Source organism: Rissa tridactyla, chromosome 6 (genome assembly GCF_028500815.1).
Source record: "Rissa tridactyla isolate bRisTri1 chromosome 6, bRisTri1.patW.cur.20221130, whole genome shotgun sequence".
Classification (NCBI taxonomy): domain Eukaryota; kingdom Metazoa; phylum Chordata; class Aves; order Charadriiformes; family Laridae; genus Rissa; species Rissa tridactyla.
Window position 1 is genome coordinate 23,856,564 of NC_071471.1, and position 27,214 is coordinate 23,883,777.

At 37.4% G+C, this 27,214-nt stretch overlaps 1 protein-coding gene across 1 annotated transcript in view; it reads right to left on the reverse strand.

The window, feature by feature from the left end:
- The window catches only part of DNER (delta/notch like EGF repeat containing), a 136,832-nt gene that overhangs the window by 22,254 nt on the left and 87,364 nt on the right, over positions 1–27,214 (reverse strand). Inside the window, exons 6-8 of the mRNA XM_054206376.1 lie at positions 19,458–19,611; positions 14,291–14,404; positions 4,174–4,398 (exon numbers count right to left, since the gene is read on the reverse strand). Of these exons, the coding sequence (XP_054062351.1) occupies positions 4,174–4,398; positions 14,291–14,404; positions 19,458–19,611 (493 nt within the window). The remainder of the gene's footprint in view (positions 1–4,173; positions 4,399–14,290; positions 14,405–19,457; positions 19,612–27,214) is intronic.

Genomic DNA, 27,214 nt, shown 5'->3' on the forward strand with positions numbered 1-27,214 from the left:
CAGAGAAGTCAGTAGTCTAGGAGCTGGCACACTGATGCTGAGAGCCTGCAAGCCAGAAAGCCTCAGGGTGAAGTGGCAGAAATTGTTTCTTTCCTACTAATATATGGTAATATCTTTATGTATTTCATCATGTTTATTATTAGTACTTGATAATGTTACTAAACTGCATGCAAATTTTATTCATCCACTTTACAAGTAATCGTAACAGAGACTGTCAAAGTCATTGGAGGCAAAATTGTAAATAGAATCCAGTAAGTAGAATGAGAGACATAACTCATCCACTCTATCAAACTGCTTTTTGATGAAGGTACAAAAAATGGGTTAGGCGATGCTCTATAGTCACTACTTTAGGGTTTTTTTAGGAATTGGAAAAAAGGAATCCCCAAGTTTAATTGCTCATCTGCCTTATATGCAATAATTACTCAAACCACTGGTAGAGTGTTTATTATGACGCCTTCTAAATGCTGATCTACGAAGAAGTTGACTCCCATTTATCCACTATGCCTTTAGCTCATGAGGAAAATCCAGTTGGTCCAAATCCTGCTACTAAGATTGAAAAAATTAAAAAATTAAAAATTAAAACCCCCATAATGGTACATTCATAACAATGTACACAGGATCAGTATTCTTAAAAAAAAGCTCTTCATCAACCTCTGTTTTTTCAGTCAACCGTGGTTTCAGTCATATATTAAAAACCACTTACAGGTCAAAACATATTGATACATCTTGATCACTTTCCTTGTTGCCCGTCATTAGGCAGCCCCTCATCTCAATAGCTTCTCCATCCACTGTCAAGAATTTTCTTGACCATGCCCTAAGTGCTTGTACCATTCAATGGCTGGAAAAACAGCAGTTTTGTGTTATGAATCTGAACAAGTTAACAAAACACTTGCTAGCCAATCGAGGAATAGGTTGATGCTGCCAAGTTACCCTCATATTCCTACATGCAGAGTGCTTTTTCTCCTGTCTTTCCAGATTTTCTTTTAACTTCAGACCTTTGTTTCCTGTTCACTCCCTCTGCCATTTACTCCTTCTGAGGGCTGGGTGAGGAGAATAATATCCAAAATGAAGGGTAAATATTAAACTATTAAATTCTCAGTTCTGAAAATGAATTTAGGAAAACAGCACCTGGCAATTTCAACTACCTGCAATCAAAAAGATATTTTGCTAGACATGGAACTAATTATCAACTGATATGAATTCTAGTCTGTGCTCTCGATAAGACAGGATATGCTAGCTCTATTTAAATATGATTAGGCCTGTTGCTCTTCATCTCAATACCCAATCCTTTTCTCTAAGGATTCCTCTATTATGCAAATGAACAGCAAAGCAATTAAACACTTCAAAAAGGAAGACTGAAAATTTGTAATAAAAGAATTATCATCTTCACCTCCTGAAACATATAAAACAAACCACATGTTAGGAAACACTCTGCTGCATTACATAATGCCATTCTTCTGCTCAGCTGAAAACTGCCCACACCATTCATAGAAACATCTCAGTGGGAAACATTTGAGGTCCCTTAAACATCTGGACCTATCTTGCCACAAAAAAATACCTACCCTCTGCTTTCTGAAAAGTTGCAAGCAGAAAAATTGAGGATGCTTCCTGAAAAACTGCCCATAAAATGGAAGCTGCCTTTTTTTTGTTGTTGTTGTGGTTGGGTTTTTTATATGTAAGTTGATACATCTCAATGGTTAAAGCTCTTTCATGAGATTCTTATAATCCTATATGTATAAATTCACATCTGCTGGACAATAAATGAATTATGAGATAACACTACTCTGGTATTGCCTGTATTTTACTTTCAAATTTTTCTCCTTTATAAAGAAGTATGTAATTTAATTATAAATCTGTCAAATCTAAAGTATAAATTTCCACTAGCTTCTGTTTATTTGTGAGTACCACTCCAAAAAAAACCAACTTCTAATGGTCTTTTCCTTGTCTCTAAATAGAAATTCTGACACCTTCTAAAAATGCTGCATTAGTAGATTTCATTAAAAACTCCCCATATCCACAAATAAAACTAATCCTTTTTGGTGGAGAAACAACTCAACATAAAATGCACAGAAGGTTAGTGTTTTCTATACCAGTTAAATTCAGACCTATCAGAATCAATGTAAGAAAACTAGATAGTCCAGAAAAGTTAGGACTGCTCGCTGAACTGAGTTCCAAAAATCACCTTTTTTCAACAGGCTTTATAAAATTTTATCAAAACAGGCTTCGCTGTCATATCATATCATGTCATATCATATCACATCAGGATAATTTTATTATATAAGCACAAACTTTGTAACTGCACTAAGTACTATACAGCCGGTTGTCTAACGTATAACAAAAAGCGTCTTCATTCCAAAAATCAAAACACACTGCACAAAGAACATTTCAACAAAACTGTGAAACAACACAACCGTGTTGCGGCCTCCCTCTCAGGATAGCGTACATCCCTGAGAATCTTGCTACACAACGTAACGCCTTAGGCTGAAACCTTTTCTTCCTACGTTTATTGATTTAATGAGTAATGGCTTATTTTCAAAAATCAGTCCCACTATTCCTACAAAGTGATGAATGCTTTCATCCTTAAGCGGTTTCAAACTTTTCTCTCAACATCTGGAATTTCCTTGAAGATCAGATGCATCAGTTACTGAAAGCAACACTTTGAAGCATGCACTCAATATCCCATCCAAGACAAAGACATTAGCTGGTAATTCTTTTGTCTTCAGGGATGTCTCTTCAAATGAAATACCAGTTTTATGGGCTACAGAATCTTAGATAAAATCTCAGTCTTCAAGTAAAATCAGAGAGTTCTCTGCGTTTCACCTTGCTCTAAAGCCATAAGAAGCAGAAGCAGAAGCAGCAAGCAGTGACATCTTTCTTCCTCAAAATGCCAATAATATATGGAAGTCAAATTAAACAGTTATTTTACTTTCTTTTTTGTCCTGAGATTCACTATCCTAATCTGAAGTGTTCTAAGAACAGATTGTGGGCTTCTTTTTTGGGAAGAAAAGGAGAAACTTTTTGGAAGAAAATGAAGATGACTTCTTTCTACGCACAGGCCAAAAAGAAAGCATCTGGATGTGGCACGTACTGACATTCAGACTCACCACCTACAGGAGTGCTTGGCTACTTTGTGACTGACAGGTTACCTCCACATCCTGCTAAGTGAGAAGGAAGGAAAAAGAAAGGGAGAATTGCAACTGGTTTCCTACAGGGAAGGCAAACAGCAGAGAGAAGGTATTCCTCTGAAAGGAGCTTCGGAGAACAACATGCATGTTACAGGGTTATGTATATGTGGAGCTACTATCTATCCAATATCACTCCTTAGCTTATCCCTTGTACACTAGGGATGTATTTTCCCCTTAACTTCTGCAGCTTTATAGAAACAGACTTTCAAAAAAAAGGTGCCAAAATTTTTCAAATGAAAACAAAGATTATTGGTTTTCACTCTGTAAGTGCTTAAGCAGTAGTGGATGTGCAGCACACAATATCATTCATTCTAACTATTATTTCACCTATTAATTATCATTGCTAAAATGTATAAAGGGAGCTATAAGCACCCCAATATTCCGTTACATCAGTACAATGAAGCAAAATATCTAGAGCTAATCCAAATGCAACCCAGACACCATGCGCTGTTAGGCTCTATTATCAAACAGTTACCAGCTGAGTCTACTAGCTATGCTCACCTAAGCACTGGCACTGGAACTTCTTAAAAGAGATAATTTATGTCAATTTGTATGGCAGAACTAAACCCTTTGGGGTAAACAATTGTTTCTTTTCCGTCTCTACCTTTGCTCAGTTACCTGGTTTGTTCCCACTCCTTCCCAAATGATCAGTGTCCCATTTTCCATCCTTGCTACCAAATTCTGCAATTTCAATGACACTGATACCTCACCTTAAAAAAGATTTATCCTGCAGACTACGGTTTTATAATACAACGGTAGATATCAACCAAGCCATATGGATCTCAGTGGGTATTTTCAGTGCTCACTCTGCAATTTTTGATTTTACAAATGTGATGTGTAGATTCCTATTATTATTCTAAACAGATAGAACATCTGCTCAATGTGTTTTACATACTGAAAAGAAAGAAAGAAAATAATTTTAAACTATATACTGGAATCTACATATAAAAATATTAAAGGATTTACAAAACATGTAACTGGTACAAACCAGGTTTACAGAGGCATTTGTAGCTGGTTCCAACACTGCGACAAATGCCATGTGCACAAGGATTCAGAGCGCAGAAGTCAATCAGCTGAGCACATGTAGGTCCTGTAAATCCAGGACTACAACTGCAGGAGAAGGCAAGTCTATCTGCATAACAGGTTCCATTGTTCTGGCAGGGAGATGACGCACAAGGGTCTATTTTGTCTTCACAAGCAGTTCCTAAAAACCCTAAAAGAAATAAATGGTTTTCATAAGTAAACATTCTGGTATACGTACAATTTCAATAACTAAAGCAAGTTAAAAGTAAGCCATTGACACATCTATACTTCGCTTTTTTTTCTTCTATGAAAATTACAAAAAATACAGACTTTCTATATATACTAAACTCTAATTATACCCGTTAACATGGTATGATACAAGATGTTTCAGGCAGAATCGTACTACCATATGACTAAGGCAGTGAAGTGCAAAAATATTGAATCTGACAGTGCTTATCCACTTTACAAAGTGTATCTGGCTAGAAAGACATTTTATAAAGATCAGGAACAGACTAGCCTGGAAAAAAAAGCAGTCAAAACTGACCTTTTTTTCATTTTTCTTAATGCGTTTGTCATTCTTAACAACCTTTAAAGCAGCAACACATGAGTTCACTTAAGCTTCAATAATTTAAAATATTACCTTTTACAAGAACATACTTATTATTAGCAGGAGAGAGAATGATTTATCGAAGCAACACCATGTAAAAATTAGACATAAAGAAAAGGATATCCTTGCAAGGGAGTTGTTTTGATCAGATGTAGAAAACAATAACATTTGAACAAATCGCAGTATCCTAACTATAGTTTTTATCACATACATATACATCACATATATAGCAACGTGAAGCATGGTTATTGGACCTGAAAGCAGGTCAGAAAAGAATATTCATATTCTAGCACCCCTCCAAATAGAAGAAAAAACCATCCTTTCCATTCAACTCCAACATTTTCTGATGAGTGTTTGGTCTGTTCCTACAGACCACCACTGTTCAGGCTCAAATTCCCTGGAATATCTTGTATTATGGAGCAGCTCTTAAAATTACAATACACTAATCACTGGGAATGAGAAATTGGGAGCAAATCAGGCCAGCCTCTACTCAAGACCCACCAAGCCAGCTTTACCAATCTACTCTAACAGAAAGTGTAAACCACTGCAGTTGTACCAGTCTGAAAGACAAAGACCCGAACACATTGCCACTGCTACCCAGGAGATGGTAACAACATTTCAAAGAAAATAAGTAAATGCATGAAAAACTATTCTAGGATTTGAAAAATATTTATTCAGAAAGACAGAAAAATTAATTTAAAAAAAACCAAACAAACCCACAAAACACAAAACGTGCCTGACGATGAGAGAAAGGATCAAGATGGAGGAGATATCTCTGTTATATGAGAGCCTGCCTTGTTATATGAGCCTGCCAACAGCTCAGAGCATGAAAACAATGACAGGTGACGCTTTGGATTAACACTCAATATTGAAATCTTATCCCTGATGCAATGAAGCAGATTTTTGGCCTTACTTCTATAGTTTTTATATCTATAAAGTCTTGCTGCTGGATTAAAAGCAGTTGATGTATTAGAACTGAACCCCTATATTGTATATAGCTTACGATGAATACCAAAAGTGAGACCAAATACCGCATTCAATACATACTTTACAGCATCTCATTATCATTTACTGACTCAGTAAATATTTTCATTCTAAACAATGTCATTCCACATTTCAAGCAAGGTAAAATTCATCAGGAAATAGTTTTTGGTGAATTTTGACAGATGTGTTACTTTCATAGAATCACAGAATCTTCATGGTTGGAAAGGACCTTTGAGATCATCGAGTCCAACCATACACACACAAAAAAAAAACCCTACAATCTCTGCCACTAGACCATGCCCTGAAGTGCCAAATCTACACGTTCCTTAAATACCTCTAGGGATGGTGATTTCAGGGCATTTTGATTTTCTTTCATTTCTAATTATTCATGATTCGCATTCAGGTGAGTTTAAACTTTGTTTAATTGTAGTTCTAGCACTGGAATCATGGTTAGCAATTCAGGAGTTTGCATTTCTGAAAACAAGCGCATAAAAAATAGACAAACTTGTATTTTAAAGCATAACAAAAACCCCCCAAACAGTTACTAAAAGGTTTAAATTCTATAGTTTGCTCTTAATAATTAGGTTTATTGAAAACTTGGGCCAGAAAGATCTAGGGAACTGAGCTCAACTTGACTGAGCTCCAAGACCTGAAGAGTGAGTGAGGGCTGAGATGATCAGCCTAAAGATGTTAACGTTTCCAGCACGCACACTCCCAGCCCCCACCCCCCCCCAAAAAAAAATGAGACCAGCAATTAACTTTAAATATCCTGAGGGCTTCCTCAAGGAGACAAACTCCATCTTTTATAGATCCACAAAATCTCAGTGAACTGCATCAGAAAGAGAGGGAAATGGATATTAAACAAAGACGAGTAACCCACACAAAATGTACTACAGGGATCTACTCAGAGAATTAACAAAACTTAGATTATTGTAACTAAAAAGAAGATGGAAATGTCCCAGCTGCTCTGTGAGTTCCAGACCAAATTAGGATATTCTTGGGCACTGTTGGCAGCAGGATTTTAGGAGCATCCTCAGAATATCAGGTCCTGGACAAATGACTTAAAAAGCCATGTTTCCCTCATATGTTCATAAATCTTATGCCAGAGATATGGAATAAGGAGAAAAAAAATAATCTTATTTAAAAAAAAAGTAATAAATAAAAGAAACAACCTACAGATTGAACTTTTAACAGTTTATTCATAAGTAACTCAGTGATAGACCAGGAAGAAAAGGTCTGGTAGGGCACAGGCAGAGAACAAGCAAGAGCCTTCTGCCCTCTCCATTTTGCTGTCCTATGGCTCAGATTGCTTCAGGGGCTTTATTGGGACCACCTGCACACCAGTGTTGAAGAAGGAGAGCTTAAAAACAAATATTGTGCAATCCTATATTAGAGGTCCCCCCTGTAGGTGATAACTGCGTAACCACAAGAAACTGAAAAGAACAAAAAACCTAAAATCAAGAATCTAATTCCAGCAACGGTTTGCTGACAAATTAAAAAAGCCTGTACTGGTATCATAAAATCCTGGACAGATTTAAAAGAATCTGCAATGACTTTTAACTATTACCAAAAGGAGATCAGCCAATGAGTCCAGTGAAATCTCTACACTAACTCTGAAACAGGATTGAAAAGGATCAAGGAGATCTGAGGTCACACAATGACACTAACGCTGCTTCACTACAACCTTTGCAATAATCTTCCCTACAAAGAGAAGCTTACTGGCAGATGGCTAATGTTTCAAGTGACAAAGCACTTCAAGAACATATGCAGGTTTAAAATACACTAAAACATGTTGCCCTTGTGCTATCTTTGACTGCACTGTGAAATGCCTTTAGTTGACTCTGGAAGTTTAAGTTTTACATATGAGTTAAATGTCTGAAAATACTCAAAGCAGCAGTAGTTGCATATCTGAATTGAAGATACATTATTTTGGCATTTTGGTCATTTTTGGTGTAATAAGGACATGACTGAAATGTAAAGACTACTGGTGATTTGAAAGATCTGAATGCAAAATTTAACAAAGGGATAATGCAGAAGGTAAAGGGAAAAGGCGATATTAGAAAAGACTTATACTGCTAAAAAACACAAAACAATATTAGTGCTTACATGAATTAGACCATTTGACTAGTTGTCAAGAAGAATAAAAGTATTAAGTCAGGTCATATTCTTCATATTGCTACAGTCCTCGAGGGCAATGATAGAAACCAGATCAGAAAATGTTTTCAGAGATAGAAAAGCTCTGGATAAAAGCCAGATTTCTCATCCTAGTGGGGTTTTAATTATTTGGCTATTGAAAGCAAGAGAGCCATGTACAAATCAAGGAAGTTAAACATTTTCTGAAGATACTGTACAACTGCTTTTTATACAGCCTGCGGAACAATCAATTTGCCTGAATGTTGTGTTAGACCTAATTCCAAGAATTACACTAATGTGAAAAATTAAGCCTGTGAATTGCTAGGGCTGGGGATTAAAAAACCTTTAGATTTGAAATACAGGGATAAATACTAAAAGAAATATGGGAAATTTATAATTTTCCCTAGAAAACTGTTTTATGAGGAAATAGATGTCTGCTGGATTTTCACTGGAATTCTGTAAAGAGGAAAAAAGATACTCATCATAACAAAACAAGAAATCATTAAAATGTAATTGTAAGATTTTGATTTAAATTCACTCTAGCTAAATTTTAACAGATAAAGAAGAACAGAGGATAAACCCGTTATGGCATTAAGGAGAAGTCTATTAAAGATAGGAGGAATTTGAGAAGATGCCAGGTAAAAACATTAGATGAGCAGAAAGTACCATAAACTAAACAGCCATAAAATTTTTTAATTAACAACAAAATGTTCTTCAGGTAAATTAAACTCTCTTATGGCAATATGTAGGATTCTGCATTCACTAACCACCAGTATCCTTGGGAAAACTTCCATATGCAACAGCTGTGTGACCTAGTTTCCTGGAATCAAGATAATAAATAGGTTTATTGTACATAAACCTAAAGGAGTTAGAATCAAATCTGCAAGATATAATACAGAAAAAGGCTTCTATGTGAACAATGAAGCCCAGAAAAAGTGAAGACCTTGAAACTTAAACTATTCTTAATCTAGGCAAATAAATTCTGTTCTCCCAGTCAATTAAAATTCATGGTGACAATGTGCATTTTCTAGCTGCTGTTGCAAATCAACACATATGAATCACAACGTACCATCATCTATAGCCGTCGAACTTTACGTTTTTAAATCACAGAAACTACAATAAGAGCATTCATAAACTTGCTGCCTTCCAGTATTTCCAGAAATACCTGCAGGTATTTCAGGACACTTTTGGTCAACATGCAGCCTAGCTGTAGTTACCTCAGCTAGTCAAATCAAATTGCCAATAATAAAATAAAATGAGTCCTGAAATGTGAATTTCAAGTAATCTAGATGTTAAACTCCTAATCATAACATTGTTTTCTCTCTATCTCCTTCAACAGGTTGGCTATGAAATCCATTATTGCTGAGGAGTACTTTTCAAAAAATCTATTAATCTGAATTAAAAGATTTCTGCCACTTCTGTCAGAGCAGGTGACCTCAGCACATAGAAAGAAGCAAAGTCCCAAGAATCCAAGCCTGTTTCATGTTGTTAGCCAGCTGAATGCTTGCTATTTTTATCAAAGATTAATGTCTTCCTATAACACTGAATGCGGTTCATCTGTGCACATCATCAGGACATTAATATTGCATGTAACAGAACTTCAGAAACATCTTGCAATAGAAGTTTATTTCTTTGTTATAACAACTGATCTGCAGTTTGCTCACTATTATCTGGTTTTGTTCAAAAGTATTTTCCATTACCAATTTATTCTACTAGTATCTTATGATACTATTAAAAAAATTAGCAAAGGCTCTCCAAATGTTTAAAATATGTAAAATGTGTATGTGTACAAGTATATATAAGTCTTTCATTCTACCAACTTTACAAAAGGAACAGATTAGTGAAACTTGCATTTCCTCATCACACAATCAGACCATTTACATCCTCTTTTTTTTTTTTTTACTTTTAACAAAGATTTCAATGAATGTCATAGCTATGTAAGCAAGGATAAGTGGTTTCTCCATCATTAAAACGTTTACTGTAATTACATTTGCTTATTCCATCCAGCTATTTATATTATCTTTATATTGAATTCCACTTCAGGGCGCTTTGAGAATGTACATAATTTCTCAGTGATTTAAAGAAAATGAAGTAACCGAATTTATAAAATGAAGAGCAGTACCTCAAATAAAATGAATTGATATTACTGGCAATACAGTACTGTTATACATTACCAAGTGAAAGAAAATCAGAGGAGAGAGTAATATGGATATTTATGGAATCATTCTATATATGGAAATACATTTCAAATATCCATGTTCAGGTTGATAAATATTTACTATGTGTAGGGGTTTAGAATGTCTGGAAATTTCTTTGCATGATAATTTGATGGTACTATTTGCTAAATACATGTTTATTATCATGAAATTTCAAAGATGATGATCAAAGATCCTTACCCCATTGTAAGTAAGTACATCACAAACGTCCGCTTCACAATAACAGAAAGTCAAAATTTTGAACAAATTCTTCCGTCCTAAGTATATCTTAAGCTTCTTCATTATAAATTTGAGCATAAAATCCAATTTTCTCTTTAATACAATTTGACTCAACAACTTCAGATAGCAGATATTTTCTGACATATTTTGGACATTAAAATCTACAGAAAATTAAATCTGCAAGCATGAAGAAATTTTCTTTATATTAGGACTCTTAAGACAGTAAAATTGTCCAGAGAATAATCATGAAATGCTCATATCCAATTTAGGCTGCTTTTTCAGTGCCTCAGATCTCACCTTCTGTAAGTTATCACATGCTTCTTCATGAACTGCCGATCTCATTTCTAAAAGAAATGCACAATCTCGATGCCATTCCTCATTATTTCCATCTCATTCCTTATTCTACCATCTTTTTCTTTTCCCTTTGTGATACTTTCCATCTTCTCTTATCCTTTTCTGGCTAACCACATTATATCTCCAGTATTTTAGGTTTCACACATATATAAGCTCCTTGGCTACCTTTCCCCCACTGTGCTGAATTAGCACTACAAAAAGAAAGGCCTCTTCTCAACAAGCAATTACTATCAAGCACAGCAGGAGAATAGCAGCAGAGCAAGAGACCTCGCTTAAATTAGAAGCCTATCATGGGGTTTTGGTAGAGGTTTTTTTTAAATGGAAAATTTGAGGACATGCTAAAAATAGCAAATCTGCAAGTGACTGCATCTGCAATTTTCAATTAACTATTCTTTGTTGCATTTACAAAAATAACCAAATCTCTTCAAAACCCAAAAAAAACCCTCTCAAAATATGCCTCTATGAGAGGATACCACCTCAAAAGAAGAAAGCAGAATCATGGGAGAGGCAGTCATTAGTAAATTTAGACAACATATTTTGTTATATATAACAAATATATTTTGTTAAATCAACCCTTTCTTTCCCTCCACAAAATATCTGAATTCCTGAGCTCGTTGGCATTAGTAGATCTTCCAGAAGAAAATGGAAAAGCCCTTATTACCTAAAACGCCCATTAGGCTACTCCAGAGCACTAGCACTGGCCCCTGCAGACAGACTGTGTCACTTCTGCACCAACTCACTCCCCTCCTTATGGTGAGGAAGGGGAGTGGGAAGCACAGCTACGTAACTTCATGGGAAGCATCCGCTCTCTGAAACAATGGTAATTATTAGGGAGCCAGGGAGAACCTTTGGGCTGCTGTTGAGTTACCACAGGCTCACTCAAGAAGAGCAACCATGCACATGAGATAACATTTGCTCCTGCAAACCTAAAAACGATTTTGTCATATCCAAGGGACTGAGAATCAGATACGGTGCATACACCACTATTCTTTCGAGGGCAAATAACCCTGGGAAGTCCACATAGTGATTTCTGAAACTTTCTATTCCCTCCAAAGGTGTTTTTTTTTACTTTGGAAATAATACAGACCAATGTACAAAAACTGATTCTAACAAGAGTTTCAAGTGTATTTCAGTAAAATTATTTCTTGCGCTGCCCCAGTGCTTTTTGAAAACACTCAAAATGTGAGCATACTAGTGGTACAAATAAGCAATAAGAGTAACGGCCCTTCCCCCGGTTCTCTCTTCGCTCTACAACACGGCTGCTCTTGGAAACAAGTGATACTGGCAGACTAGAACTGGTAACTCTGCACATAAATTTTCCCCCACAAAAAACCCAAAAAGCATGTTTGCCTATCAACAAAGTCTCTGAGTACTTAGCAGCTTCTTGAAGTTGCTAAATATTTTTTTTTCTTTCCTCTGGAAGGGTCAAAAAACATTTCTTTAAGGAAAAACCAGAAACCTCAAGACCCCAAGCAGAAAAGGAGCACAGGTTTGTAACACATAATAAGAACAGAAGTGCCAACAAACAAAAATATCAGAATACTAAGAAAATGGTACCAACGTGCCCTGAAGGAAAAAGAGCAAAGCGTGCAGCCTAAATACTAAGATGGTAGAACGACAGTGCCAAAATAAGCCTACTTAAAGCACAGCACGCAACAGAAACAACTGGAAACTTCTCAAACACAAATACGGATCAGTGGCAAAGAAAGGCGCAGAAGACAAATATCCAAGAAACAAAGCAGGCAACAAGACCGCAGGACAAGTGACACAACACAGAGATAGCCAAACGTGAGTAAAACTGAGAAAAGAGAAGTGCAAGTGAGTTGCTTGTTCTGCAGCAGAAAAGCTGCTGTGAGTAAGAACGCCACACGTCAAGCAGTGGCACATCAAACAACCGCTCAGTCACTCCCTTTGGAGAAAACATCTCTGGAGGGAGATGAAGGGAAGGTTTTCCTCTCCCGTGCTCCAGATCTCCCTCACGGCACAGGGACCGGTGCGGGGCCCTTGGCACAGCCAGGTGGTGCTCCTGCGAGAGCAGCATGGCTGCCTGCGGCAGTGCCAGGCCCACGGTCCAGGCGGAGCTGGCAGCCGTCCCGCTCCATTCACAGGCTAATTGCCGCTGGCAGGAGCTCCCTGGGCAGGAAAGCAGCCATAACCCTGCACCGCAACCAAGGCATAAATGCCTTTCAGCAGGGCACTGAAGAGCTATGCTACAGGCACCGTATCCCAGCCGCAGCACCGCAGCACACCCGCAGCGGGGCACCTCAACCCACCAGTAACCCTGTCCCGTGGCCAGCGTCTCCAATGGCAGTAGGAGAGAAGTTGAGAAATGGTCAGCATATTGATTAATAGGTCATCAGGAGCAAGCAATTAAGGTATGCCACACACAAATGCAGCAGTTCTAAAACAACTAAAAATCCCAGTAGCTATTTTTCCAAGCATTAATTATTGCAGATCATTTCCTGCCAAGCATCCTTAAAGATACTTGAACAGATTTCCTAAGAAAAATGCAAGTAAATTCTTGACCAAGTCTAACATGTAATAATTTTCTCTCTGAATTTTGCTACTAGTTATAAGGCAAACAATTTTCAAAGTTCTTCCAAATGCAAGATCTGCATTGCTGTCAAAATGTCAGTGTCTGTATTTCAACACAGCTGCTAAGTGGGTCACTCATTACAGCATAACACTCTAGAAAAGCAAGGAACCAGTCTAAAGAAATCACAAATAATTTTCATTATCAAGCAAGTGTGTGTTAGCAGAACACTTATCAAAGACTTGTACCTTAAAGCGAGCATAAGGTCCTGACAGAATAAAAACAACATCCACAGATAAAGTAAGAACAGAAATATAATTAGTTCAAGGTTGTAATCTTTATTATAAATAACTAAGAGAAGGTTTCATAATTGAGAGCTTTCACTCCTGATAATTTTTTTATGAGCAATTTAGGCATCTGCCATTTCCATCAGTTACGAAAACGTACATTTTAGCATCATAGTGTCCTCATTTCACAAAGTTGCATTTACGGTGTGTACCAATGAGAATCACTGAAAAGCTTTCATGCAGAGAAAGAAATAAGTCCAAATAGAAAGGGGAATGAATTAAAACTTTGGGGGACTGAAATCATTCCTTCAGTTTTGAATTATCGCTCTTACACACATTTTAGCCAACTGACCCATATGCAGAAATAAGCAAATACTACAAGGGAGGCATCTTTTCTCACACATTTACTGGCTGGACAACACAAAAATCAGAGCACACCCTAAGGCTCCTCAGATCCACCTTTCCTACAGTGCTGGAGCTTGATTTCTACTGAAGAGGTGTCAGAGAATGAGCGAACATTTCTGTGCCACGTATGTACTGAAACACTAAGCTCCTACCATACTCTATATACTATTGCTAATTATACAAAGATTTCTCATGGTGGGGGTGTTCTGCTTGCAATTATGGCCTAAGGTACAATTTTTAAAATATTTAAGAATATATATATAAATATAACTGCAAATTTAGACTAAGTGCACCCCACAAAACACCAATTTGTATGAGGTATTAGAGAGGGCTTTGCTGTTTACCTTCTGGGCACTGACAACTGAATCCATTGACGTTGGACAAGCAGGTACCTCCATTCTGGCATGGCTTCTGGATGCAATGATCAATCTCTGACTGGCACAACTCTCCAGTGTAACCTACAAAACAACACACAACGTTCAGAAAATATAGCGAAAATGATGTTTTATCACTAAATGTATTACTAGGTGATTCAAACAATACCATTAGTTTTCTTGAATAAAATTAACCAAATAGAATAGAACCTAGAAATAGAATCCAGGGCAGCCTTCTAATTTCTTATAAAATGAGATTTTTAATTAGAATTTATGCTTCACTAGAGAAATATAAATAAGTAGTGGAAATCTAGAGATTATATCAATTGTATTTTACCAGCAGCAATATTCTGACAAAACTAGTATAATGGAGGTTAGTTCTGGGTTCTCATATAACCAAAATAGAAGTCATTTTTGACGGGTTTTCAAACGCATCTTGAATCTCAAGTCAATAATCTCTAGCAAGACTTTAAACAAGACTTGACATTATGAATTATTTGTGCATATGCTGAATGACTGTCATTTGCTCCTACTTCTGGGATTCAAAAAGAGTGTTTATTTTAAGTGGGAGCTGTGAAGAACTGCTCAGCACAGTTGCAAACTCTTCCAAATAAGCTCCTCTGAGTTCACAAGCTACAGATTGTGTGTACTGTACTATTTGACCATCAGTTTGCTGTGTTCCATATGTCTGATGTCTTATAACACATCCCCAAAAAATGAACAAACTTACAAAATACAATCTAAATGATTAAATACTCCAAACTTAAATTCCTTAACAAATACCACACATTCCCCTTTCTAATTTTTATTTATCTCCAAGAAACTATCTTGGATGCACGACTGAAGATACAACTACACACAGAGATGTTTTCTTTTTTAAATGGAGCCCTACATAAAATTGCAAATATCTTCCATAACAAGCATGTTTAACACAATGGCTGGTGTTAAAGACCAGTAAGCTATGACTAGGTGACACTGTTTATATGCTGCTGTGAACAGGTATCTGAGACAAAGACCCCAAGGTGAGATAGAGGACATGCCTGGACTAGGATTTTGCTTATGCAGTGGAGAAAATGGAAAAAGAAAAGAATATTCTTATTTTGATTAAATAATACATTTTAATGCAATCAAAATTAAGATTTAGAAGTCTTTTGGGCGAGCTAATACTTAAACCTGTTCAAATCTATTGATGTCACCATAAAATAGCTCTCAGCACAGATTGTTATATTTGGAGTTGCTGGAGCACTGCTGTAGAAAAGGATGTACAAGACTCTCCTCTCTGTGTACCTTACTGCTTTTATGTGCTGTATTGTGATCCCATTTTCTGCAAAGCAAAACCTGAGAAAAGAAACTTTGTTGTATGTTGTATCCAGATTAATGCCCATAAAGCACCTAAACTGAGGAAAAATAATGAGGTGGAAAACCAGAGCTGTGCTCTCATGACGTGGCTCCTCCGGACCGGATCGAGACACTCGGAGGAACATCAGCCTCATTCTGGATAACTAGTGATTTTCTATAATTCTAATTCAAATGCACACAAAATTCACTAAAACAGCAATGAAGTATTATAGAAGACTACATCAACTGATTTCTTTCATATATAGGCTTCATATTTTTTCAAGTTCTCACGTTCAGCTTATTATTTTTATGAATCATAACACAGTATTGAATATGCTTAACTCATTTAAGCATTTTTCCATCTTCAAACTGTTACCAAGTTTGTGAAAGCTAAAAATTACCCTGGAATTCAACATTTATCCAAAAGAACCTTGGCAGAAGAAAGGCAGAAATGATTGTGCTGCTCTGACGCTTGCTACAAGAGTCTGACTTCCTCCAATTGTCATTATTGCTTGCGGAAAAAAGAGATGGTATTTTATGTCAGCTTTACAAAAATGAATGTCCCATCTTATTATTATCTATAGGGCATATTTTGTCCATCTGAAAGAGAATATGATTCTGGAGTTTCAAAGCAAATATGTCACAAGTGCTACAATTGCTAAGCAATCACCACAGGGGAGCGAGGGAAGCAGTTTTTCTGGTGAGATACACTTTAGGAATCATTACACCTGTTCATTTTTTGCTGATACTTATCTTTATAACATTTCTTTCTATCAAGATTTGGCAAACATGATCCTATTCACATAGAAATGTTTCTGAAAATGGCATATGGAGACATCTATGATAACTAAACTCTTGTTTACCATTTTCTTTAATATTTTTCCATATGAAAGGTATATTTTTTAAAAATTCACAATTATATGAAAACAGCTAGTTTTCCTGTCTATTTTTTGTTGTCTGGGCACAAATTTGGGGGAAAAAAGTTATGGATAGAAGCACAAGCCACTGAAATTAGCAATGATCAAGCCACCTGAATAACAATAGACATTTACTATTAAAAAAATTAAGAAAAATTATTTTAAAATACTTAAAAGATAAACCTAAACATAGTGTGTGAAGGCCATGGAGCACAACCTTGCAAGTTCCAGAATCTAATAAATGAAGTTAACTGTATTTGGCTTACTGAGGATTTTCAGACTTAATTACACTGTCATTCGAAGAGAAGACTTCACATATGGAAACCAAATAATTTCATTCCATCTATTGTAAGCTTTGTTTTATACCATGAGAAGTAGGAGGAGTTATGTAGAAGGAAATATTTAGAATTTTGACATCATTTTTTTCCCCATAGGAGCTAAGAATTGTCCTAGAGACACAGAGAAGAAACAATTATGAAAATAACAAGGCATAAGCTATATTTTTGAGAAACAGTTTTTTAATGGAAAGGCTAAAATCCAAAGTTAAAAGACAGTAAAAACATCAATAGAAACATATTTTATTTCCAAAATACGTAAGAGAAATAAATTTTCTTCAAGAAATTTTCATAATCTTAGCCATTGATTCCTGTCAACTCATGGTGTCCATTTTTCTCCAATTGTGTTAACACTTTATGAAGTGAGCAACTGAAATGCCTGTCCCTAATAGTGACTACATTTCTAACTCATAAGGAGGTTTTAAAAATATGGTGAGGCCAGATTTTAGAAAAATACATAAGGACTTGATGCAGATATCTAGGATTATAATACCAAAAAAACCCCAACAACCAGGAATTTATATCATTACAGAAATAAGATAAAATTTGCTTTACTAAGGGACATATAGAAGTATAGAAGTATATATAGAAGTATAGAATTTGAAAAAAGAAAATAAGCCCAATAGTACTTGATGTAGAACAATTTCCAAGATAGCTATCTCAATAAAAGCAAACAATACAAACGCAACAAACAAAAATATTTTTTCTTTTCTAATTGGAAACTCCTTGTCAAAATCCAAAAGAATCACCAATCAACCGTATTCAACACGACAGTAATGGTAGGAATTGGTCAAACATTTGAAGTTTGTTCCACTCTGATCTTTCTCTTCTCATATATAAATCATTATTCAACTGTATTTACATATCCTGTTAAAGTGACAGTTGATCCTTTGGCAAATATATGAAATAGAATAGAGTACACCTGCATAATAAATTCACAGTTTATTTCCAGGGCAGTATAAATCCAGGTCATTATGTAAAAATACAAATATAAATCCCTTTCTTGATGCACATTCGCTATAGTGACTTTGAGCAAAGAGAGGAAAAGTGGAAGTCCTAGGGGCAGAGAAGGTATAATTAAAAGGAAACGCCCTGGCCTTTGGAGAGAATGAAGGGGCCTTAATAATTTGCCATTGCTGATTTATTTTCTGAACTGCAAAGACCACAAAACAGTTCAGAGGACAGTACATGACAGCCCCATTAAAGCATCACTTGCATCCGCCCGCTTCTGGCTCAGTCATTTTTCAGGCCAGTGCAGCTAAAAGTTTCTCTAACCTCTGCTGACATGTGTTAGGGTAAAGAATAAGAACATTCCCATCTTTAAGCGAATATCAGAACACCCACTCCGTGATCCTGCTTTAGAGCAGAATAAAGGAAGTATTGCTACATTTACCTTTTATATATATTTAATGCACACAAATACCCACCCAGCATTGAAGCCAGTCAATAACCATTTAGACACAACCACTAGAAACCTGAAAAAAATCATTAATTTCTCCATCTGCTTTTTATGATGTAGCTTTTATATTCTGCAGATCTTAGGGCCTATTCTGGAACCATCTTCGGATTTTGGTGGCTTTTTCTGCCCCGCCCTTCCCCCCACACACACTTTTTTTCTTGTTCAGGTAAGTCCCCTTTCTCTCTAATATCAACTGACCAGTATTACAGAAATGAAAGTGTACAGTAAAATGTTTGTAGGAAGGAAAATAAACTACTAAACTATCTGCTATTAATCCTAATGTTAGCCAACTTTTATTTTTAAATAATTTTAGAAAATATATATTGAAGTAACTGTTCTATTATGATAATTGAGTTTGGTTTTGAAATTTAAAGTTCAGATAACAAAGTTTTCTATAATAGCCATTTAAGTAAGGTTTTTTTCTGTCAGCATGTATCTTTAATTTACCCTCCAGCATATGATCATTGTATTTAGTTTAATTTTAATTTCAATTTATACTTCTATATTCATTTGATCAAATTTTTGAAGCAAATGTTCTTAAAATCACTTCAGAGAACTCAGACACTTATTAATCAAGCCCACAAATTACTCAGTTTAGTTTATTAATTTTTAAGAGTTTTCAAAATTTACGCTCATTTGAGGAAAAAATCCAACCACTGCATAGTGTGGAGAGAATTTTCTTCCAATCGATCGGTGCAACTGCAGAAAAGAGTTTACTAGTTATAATGAAAGCGTGTTTAGTAAAAGGTTAGTTATAATGTATACATAAAATCTATATTGAACAGAAAAAAAAAAAAAACGATCAAGAAAAAGCTGATGTAAACTAGGTTTCCGTCATCTCTTCTTAGTAGGTGAAGTTCTATTAGTTATGAATAATTCACTCATTATGTTATGTCTCAGATGTGCGCTTTCAATGGCATTGTTCACAGATGAAGAATCTTCCACAGCCTTTTAAAAACTACCCTTATGTGGTTGTTGTATTTTCTTTCTTTCCTAGTACCTGAAGTTGCACAGTTCACTGCTCTGCAAAAGATATGCCCGAATGTTAAAACAAAAATGCATTATTCAAAGCGTAATACAAAACCTACCGGGCGGGCAGCTGCAGGTGAAGTTGTTCCCGTCGTGTTTCTGTGCTACATCGGTGCAGGTTGCGTTGTTCTGACAGGGCTGGCTCTGACAGGCGTCAAATTCTTCACACAGGGAACCCTGATAAGCATCCTCGCAGTCACAGAAAAAAGTTGCCTAAAAACAACCAGGAAATGTACTTCACAATGAATTTTCAAAGATTATGCTTTCATCGAATACTCTACTGAACAAAGATATTTTTCTTGTTTTCCTGTTCATAACAACAGTAGCTGCCATAAATACATCAACTGCATAAAGTTACTCTTTGAAATACTAAACCTGCACCAATTCTTCAGCTGGAATTTTTAATGCTGTAGGGAATTTCATCTAGATGAGGAGGTTGGGATCAGATCCATGATGTCTAAATCACTATGAATTTTTTCTTCCATTCCAGAAATTACATTCATAGACTGGAATAATTGTGAGAATAAATAATGTGCACATTTAGTGCAATAAGATCCTACTATAAAGATGCATCCTTTATGCGAAGGTCAGGGCTGGGGTCCCAGAGGCTCACTTCAGTGGTACTTCAGTACTGACACACCCCTTCAGTTCTGGTAAAATAGGTCTTCTTCTGAATCTATTTGTTACTTTCTCCAAACCTTGCTGCTTAATAAAAGATCAAAAACACTAGACCTGTTAAAGACCTTAAATACCTATAGTAGGCATGACATGGCACATTTTTGTTAGTAATAAAATGCTTAAGATTATATTTAAAAAAAAAAACAATTAGGTCTCTAAGATTGCCAAGGAAGTCTCAAAGAATGGAAGCAAGCTTTCTCATCTGTAGTATGCGTTTAGATCAAATATCTTATTTTCTTTGTTCGTTAAACACTAGATGGCAACATCACTCTCAAACATTTCAAAGGCAGATCATTAGGGCTGGAACGCAGCTGTCCCATGCACAAACATTGTCACGCAAAGTACAGAATGTGCATGGAACTAGAAACAAAGAGGTGGGGTGAGTATTTTGTCTTCTATTTTTCACTTGTGTTTGATTCATATGAATAAACAGCTGTGACCTGAGTAGGAAAGAAAATAATCATCTTCACACAAATAAAAAACTTTACTCAGTAAAACCCAGATTGCATTCTTCCTTAAAAATATTACACTGGTAGAGTTTAAACAAGGATTAATATCACACATCTCCAAAACTCAAAATGATGGGTATGTTATTTATCTGGAGTGGCAGAAGTCCCTGCCAGGCGTACGGTCTATGCATGCTCTGATATTTGCTCAAGCCCCTTCACAAAAGAGTTCTGAATATCTCACACATTAGCAATGACAGGTTTCCAAACAAGGCTGTGGCTAAACAGAAAGGAAAGACAGGCAAGCAAAACACAGTCAAAAATCGTTATAACCACATAGCACAGTAATTTACTTTGAAGATAATTCATATGAGCTATGTAGGAAAGAGGCTAACAGAGTGAAACAGATAATCACTTTAAGAACTAAACAATTAACTAAATGAACAGTAAATATTTTCACATTTCCATATAGTATTGATGGAAAACACATCAGCGCAGGGGTCACTTTGGTCCCTAGGAACAACAGTGATCAGTGGTTCAAAGTTAGTTTGTCTTCAACATCTCATATCATCTGTGTCATGCAGTGCCATTGTGCATATATAGGATCAGGACCCAGGTAAAGAGCACATATAAACCTGTTGCTTGCAGCATCCTTCACAGCTGTTCTAACTGTTACTGATACTAAATTATGGTATTGACTTAAAGTATTTGTTGTCATTTCTGGAATGGAGTGTTGAGTTTAGACTTAATACAAAATCAAGGTTGCTGCCTGTCTCAATAACTCACCTGTTCCGGATGAACAAAGTGAGATACCATAGTCTGAAAAAGTGGTATTTTTTCTTCAAATGGACAAGAATAGAGCACAGCACTGTACCTAGATTCGGTACCCTGTTTGAAGAGATCAAGTCCTGATCTCATCTAAATGTGTTTCTGGTGCTTGCATACACACTGAAAATAAGAACAGGCTTATCTACATCTATCTGATTCTAAAAACATCCCTAAGCAAGAGAACCAAGAAGTATAACATCCCATCAAAGTTAACTCTGTCAGAACAGAGAGGTACCGTGTTTGTTAGGTGGGCTCAGGTTCATGGTAGTTTTATGATAGATCTGAGAGCAAGAGGCAAAGTGCATCGCTACCCGAACCACTCATGGGAGAGGAAGGGAATGTCTGTGCTGTCCACATAGACACAAACGTCATGGCCCTACCTGCACTAAAATCTAATTTCAAAGCCATGGAAGCTGATTGTTATAAGTATTAATATATTTAAACAATGCAACAATCAGTCATTGCTTCAACAATATTAATGAAATAGGAAGTTAAAAAAAGCTCAGAACATATGGCTATCTCTCTAAGAGTATGATATAAGGATCAATTTACCATAAAGTGTAGTTAACAAAATGGGTTTTGAAAGCAGAAAAGAAAAGCATTGTAACACTTCAAAGTGAAATGTTTAATGACAGATAACAGTTCTGAGATGCAGACAATATTCTGTAGAGAAGATTAGGTGTCATCACTTTTATTAGGCATGTCATCTTCACTTTTCTCAAATGATACTATTAATATTTTTTTCTGAATAGATTATGTGTACTAGCATATTTGAGGAAAACTAAGTCAAGAAAAAACTACACACTGCAATAATGCTAGTATTAAAGTCACTATCTAAGAATTCCAAAACTACCTACTATCAATAGACAGTTCATCTGTGTATTTTACTTGATTGTGGGAGTATAAATCTATCATATACCAATTTGGATGGCAATATAATAAACTCTTTAATATAATTTGCTGTTACCCAATCCAATTGTCTGTAAGTGTCGTATTAAAAATATAGTTGGAATATAGTACTTTTTGCCCTATTTTAAGTAAGCAGAGTAATCACATGCTGTGGAACAATTACTAAAATGGTCAAAAATAAAGCATTGTTCACACATTAAGGAAAGGTATAAAATCAAAAGGCTTCTAAGTTAGAATACAGCTGCGGCTGGCATGCGAAGAATTCAACATCTGCGATTTCCTGTACAATATTTCTTGCGAAGCTACCCGCGGGAAGGAATGGAATGTGACCTTCCGTAGCCCTGCCCTGTGATGTACATCAGACATGGGAATGAGATGGTACCATGGAACCGATAAGCTGCCTATTTGGTACCCTGAGCCAACATTTTGTCGGATTCTGATGAAATGCTGTCCTTTGTGCAAACTTTGCTCATTATAATGTCATTATAATACCAAAACACACCTCCATCCCAACGGCTACCTGCCTCTAAGGTGCGACCACTCCTCCTTGAATCTGTGCCCTGAATTTTTCGTAAACTACCCCTTTAAATACGAAGCAAGAGAATTTTACACCAATCATAATAAAAGTATTTATGACTAAAGTCACTCAAACTCCACCTTGAAGGTAAAAAATAGTATAAAAATAGCCCAAGAAAGAGGGGATATCAGGGAAGACACCATCGTGGAGAAGTCAAGGAGGACTCCATCACTGACTGCCTTTGACTTCTGGGACCAGTTGACAGGCTGAGCCTTTCTTCCCCCCCATAGGGACGCCTTTAGGTAAGACTTAGACTGGACCGAGCACTTCCTCGTAAAACTTAGAAATCTCTCTAAAGAATCTCTCTCCTGCATTTATAGCCAGGCTGTATTGTTTATAACTTTGTTGTGCATTTTGTATATTTAACAATACTTTTATTTGCACGTGCTTTGCAGACAGTGTATTTATCACCGGCAATCTTAAGAACCTATATAACTGTTGTTTAAACAAACTGCACTGTTTAAGTAGCTAGTCATTTCAGTTTCTCATCGAACATGACCAAAGACTCAAGAGTGGCCATGCTAGTTCATGAGCGTGACTAGACTGAAGGTGCAGTCCACTACTAGTGTATCCAAATCGTAACAGTTTAATATATATTAAATGCAATTGGACTGATAGTGGTGAATTGGGCATCACTCAGAATTTAAACCTAGCCGCACCTGGCCTCCCACCTCGGTGAGGAGTGCTAGAAAGCAAGGGGGTTTATTTTCTGCCAAAACTGCTTTGCCCCTTTCTCGCAACAGAAATTTGGCATAGTCAGCAGGATTGCCATGAATAAACTGCTGCAAAAATATGATCGTGCCCCTTTCCCAGGCTGGGAACGAGTGGGCCCAAAAATTTTGTGAGGATGAAGAGAAAGTGGTAGAAGGTATTGAAGAGTGTCAGGCTTCACTAAAGCTCAGAGTGGGAAAGGCAAGGGTGTGATTTGTGCAGTGTTAGGCACCTGTCTATCTTGTGCACAACAAGAAGCTAGGGAAACCCCTGCTCCTAATCTGATTTCTGCTGTAGACGACGCAACTCTGAAATCAGAGAATGAGGTGTTGAAGTCATCATTAGCTTTTCAGAAGGAGACAGGAGAAAAACTAAGAACTCAAGTTGATAAGCTAGTGTGAAAATGGAATGCTTTACTTGGGAGTGAAAAATCTCCAACTTAAAATGTTATTGGAAAGGGTGACTGGGCTCTTAAAAGCAGCCTTCGGCCCAGGTCCAACAAAATTCGAAAGCTAATGTGTTGTCCAAATTCCAGAACCCAGACTGGAGATTTTTGGTCTAACAGTGAGGACGATGAAGAAGATGAGGCGGAAGGGACTTTTACTTTGAAATCCCAAGTCTTTCCTTTACAACCTCTGGTTAAAACTGAAACCGCGGTTGATGATGATGATGAAGTCCACACCACTGTGCATACTGTTCCGTGGACACCAACAGAGTTGGCAAAAATAAGGGAGAACTATTCAAGGTGGCCAGGAGAGTCAGCTGTTGAGTATGTGTGGTGAGTTCCTTCTGAAGGAGGAAATAGAATTATGTTGAGTGAGGAAGAAGCAGGACACTCCTGGGGACCAGGAGTGTTTTTAACTACTATGCCCGGAGATCATAATTATTCCCCAACCGCTCGAGCAGCCTATTGGGCAGGTGGTATGGATCCGTGAGAGAGGGGGGAGCCATTAGAGATTAGAGCTACAGGCTACACTGATCTGTGTGCAGCAATACGGAAAGCAGCTTGTCTGCAAGCCATGTATGACAGAGAGGAATTTCGGAAATCTCCAATGTCAGCCCCTGTTGACCCCGATTGATTAGCCCCTCTCATCTATGGCCTTCCTGATTGCCTGAATCTGTTTGTTGTCAGCACTCAAGATCGCATACAAGATGTTCCGGGTACTTGTCAGCGGAGCCACCGTCACTACATACCCACCTGGAATGAATATGTACAAGAAATAGACCAATACAAGCGCCGAATGGTCTGGGCCAGCCTAACTAGTGAAAAATCCTCCAAACACCCCCAAAAGGTTCACCAAGTCCGAACTCATGCTCAAAACCCTAAATCAGATGAAAGATTAAGCCTGATAAGGACCAAAATGAGTTGTGGCTTAAAGGCCTAGAACTGGAGGTACCCCGACAATTCTTGCACAGTGTCCCTGTGGGAGATCTCCATACACTGGTCCAATCTCTAACTAGAAGGAATAATTTGGCTGGACAGAAAAGTCTAACCAGAGAGGCCCCAAGCCATGAGAAAATTGTGCCTTCTGCACCAGAGCGTAACTTGACTGATTCGTCAGAGTCCCAGCCAAAAATCTCCTATCCCCAGGGAGGGCAGTGAGCCACCCTGCCCAGCGGGTACTAATGATTCAATGGCTCTCTCATAAAGACTCCAAATCTGTTATTGTCATTCCTGTTAGACCCTGGAAGATGTCGGTAAACTTTGTTATTGATACCAGAGCCCAAACGTCTGCAATCACTAACAAAACGGCACAACTTCTAGGTATAAATCCCACCCGATGCAGAGTCAACTTCACAGGAATTGATGGCATGGTAAAAACATGCCCCACCGCAAAAACTAACCTCTGGTTGCCAGGAGAACAACGAATGACTAGGGCAGAAGTGTTAGTGGGTGCCTTGCATACTAACCTCCTAGGATTTGATGTGCTGCGTGGGCAAATGTGGAAAGTTCCAGATGGAACTGTATGGAGTTTTGTAGGACGCAAAAAGGGATTGGACAGAGGGAAATTGAGACTATTGGAAACTTCCATACCTTTACCTCCCTCTAAAATCACCAACGTTCAGCAATATCCACTGCCTGCAGCTGCACTTGCAGGAGTTAAAGGGGTGGTATTAGATTTGTAAAAAAGATGCATCATTAAGAGAACTCATTCGCCTTCTAATTCACCGGTGTGGCCAGTAAAGAAACCAACCAGGCAATGGCATTTCACAGTAGATTACCGAAAGTTAAATGCCAATACTGCACACCTGACTGCCGTGGTTCCGAATATCGCTGAAATTGCGACAATGATACAAGTAGCTGCCCATTCTTGGATGGCTGCCTTAGATGTTAAAGACATGTTCTTTATGATTCCCCTCCTTGAGCAGGACAAAGCACGGTTCGCATTCACATGGAAAGGAATCCAATATACTTTTAACTGACTTCCACAAGGATACAAACATTCCCCCACTATTGCTCACAATGCTTTAGCTAAAGTCCTATCAGAGATTCCTGTTTCACAGGGATGTACGGTATACCAATATATTGATGACATCCTAATAGGGGGAGAGAACCAAGAAAGTGTAAAAGACATGATGGAAAACATCCAAGAAACACTACTTGATTTAGGATTGGAAATTCCAGACCCAAAGTGTCAGGGACCTGCACAGGAAGTTAAATTTCTGGGGGTCTGGTGGATTAAAGGAGCTGCTTCTGTCCCTCAGGATACCCTGAAAAAAATAGAACGTGGACAGAATCCATCCAGTGCGAAGGAGTTACAGCAAGTTCTGGGAACTTTAAGTTATTGGCGTAAACACATCCCTGGCTTTTCCATCATTGCTTGCCCCCTTTATAATTTGCTCAAAAAGGGTAAATCCTGGGAATAGACTGACCAACATACTAATGCACTGGAACTGCTAATAAAGGAGCTAAGGTTATTCCAACAACTTGGTCCTATACATCCAACTGCCCCTGTCCATGTAGAAAGGGGGTTCAGTGAACATGGTTCTCATTGCAACTTATGGCAGAAGGGACCAGCAGGACCAGAAAGGCCACTGGAATTTAGCTCTCGCTCCTTTAATGATACTGAGAGCAGATATTCAGACCTTGAGAAGGTTTACTGTCCCTAGTGCAAGCGTTGCAACGAGCAGAGCAAATAAGAAGAGAACAGAGTGTGATCATTCAGGGACCTTTCTGCCTCCTAGATGTGGTCCACAAAGGAACAGCACCACCGGCCGGCATTGCCCAGAAACCGACAATTCGAAAGTGGTATGCTTATTTAGAAGGCATTAATGAAATCATGCCAATCTCTGAAGGCAGTGTTAAAGTATCCAAGCTGCAAAAGGATATAGATGGTGCCCTATTGTTCCGATCTCCACCAAACAGACCATCTCCGATCCAAGAAGGACCTCCTCTGAAGGAAGGCAGTGATGTTACTGGGGTGTGGTTTACTGATGCGTCATCTTACCGTGAGAACAATAAGTGGAAATACAAGGCCGTAGCACTGGAAGTAGCAACAGGAGAAAGAGCAACTGAAACTGGAGAAGGTAGTGCACAAGTAGGGGAACCCAGAGCTGTCCTACTAGCTGCACAACATGGGGCTAGTTACATTTACACTGACTGATATGCTGTTTATTTTCTGCCAAAACCTCTTTGCCCCTTTCTCACAACACATGCTCATCAGAT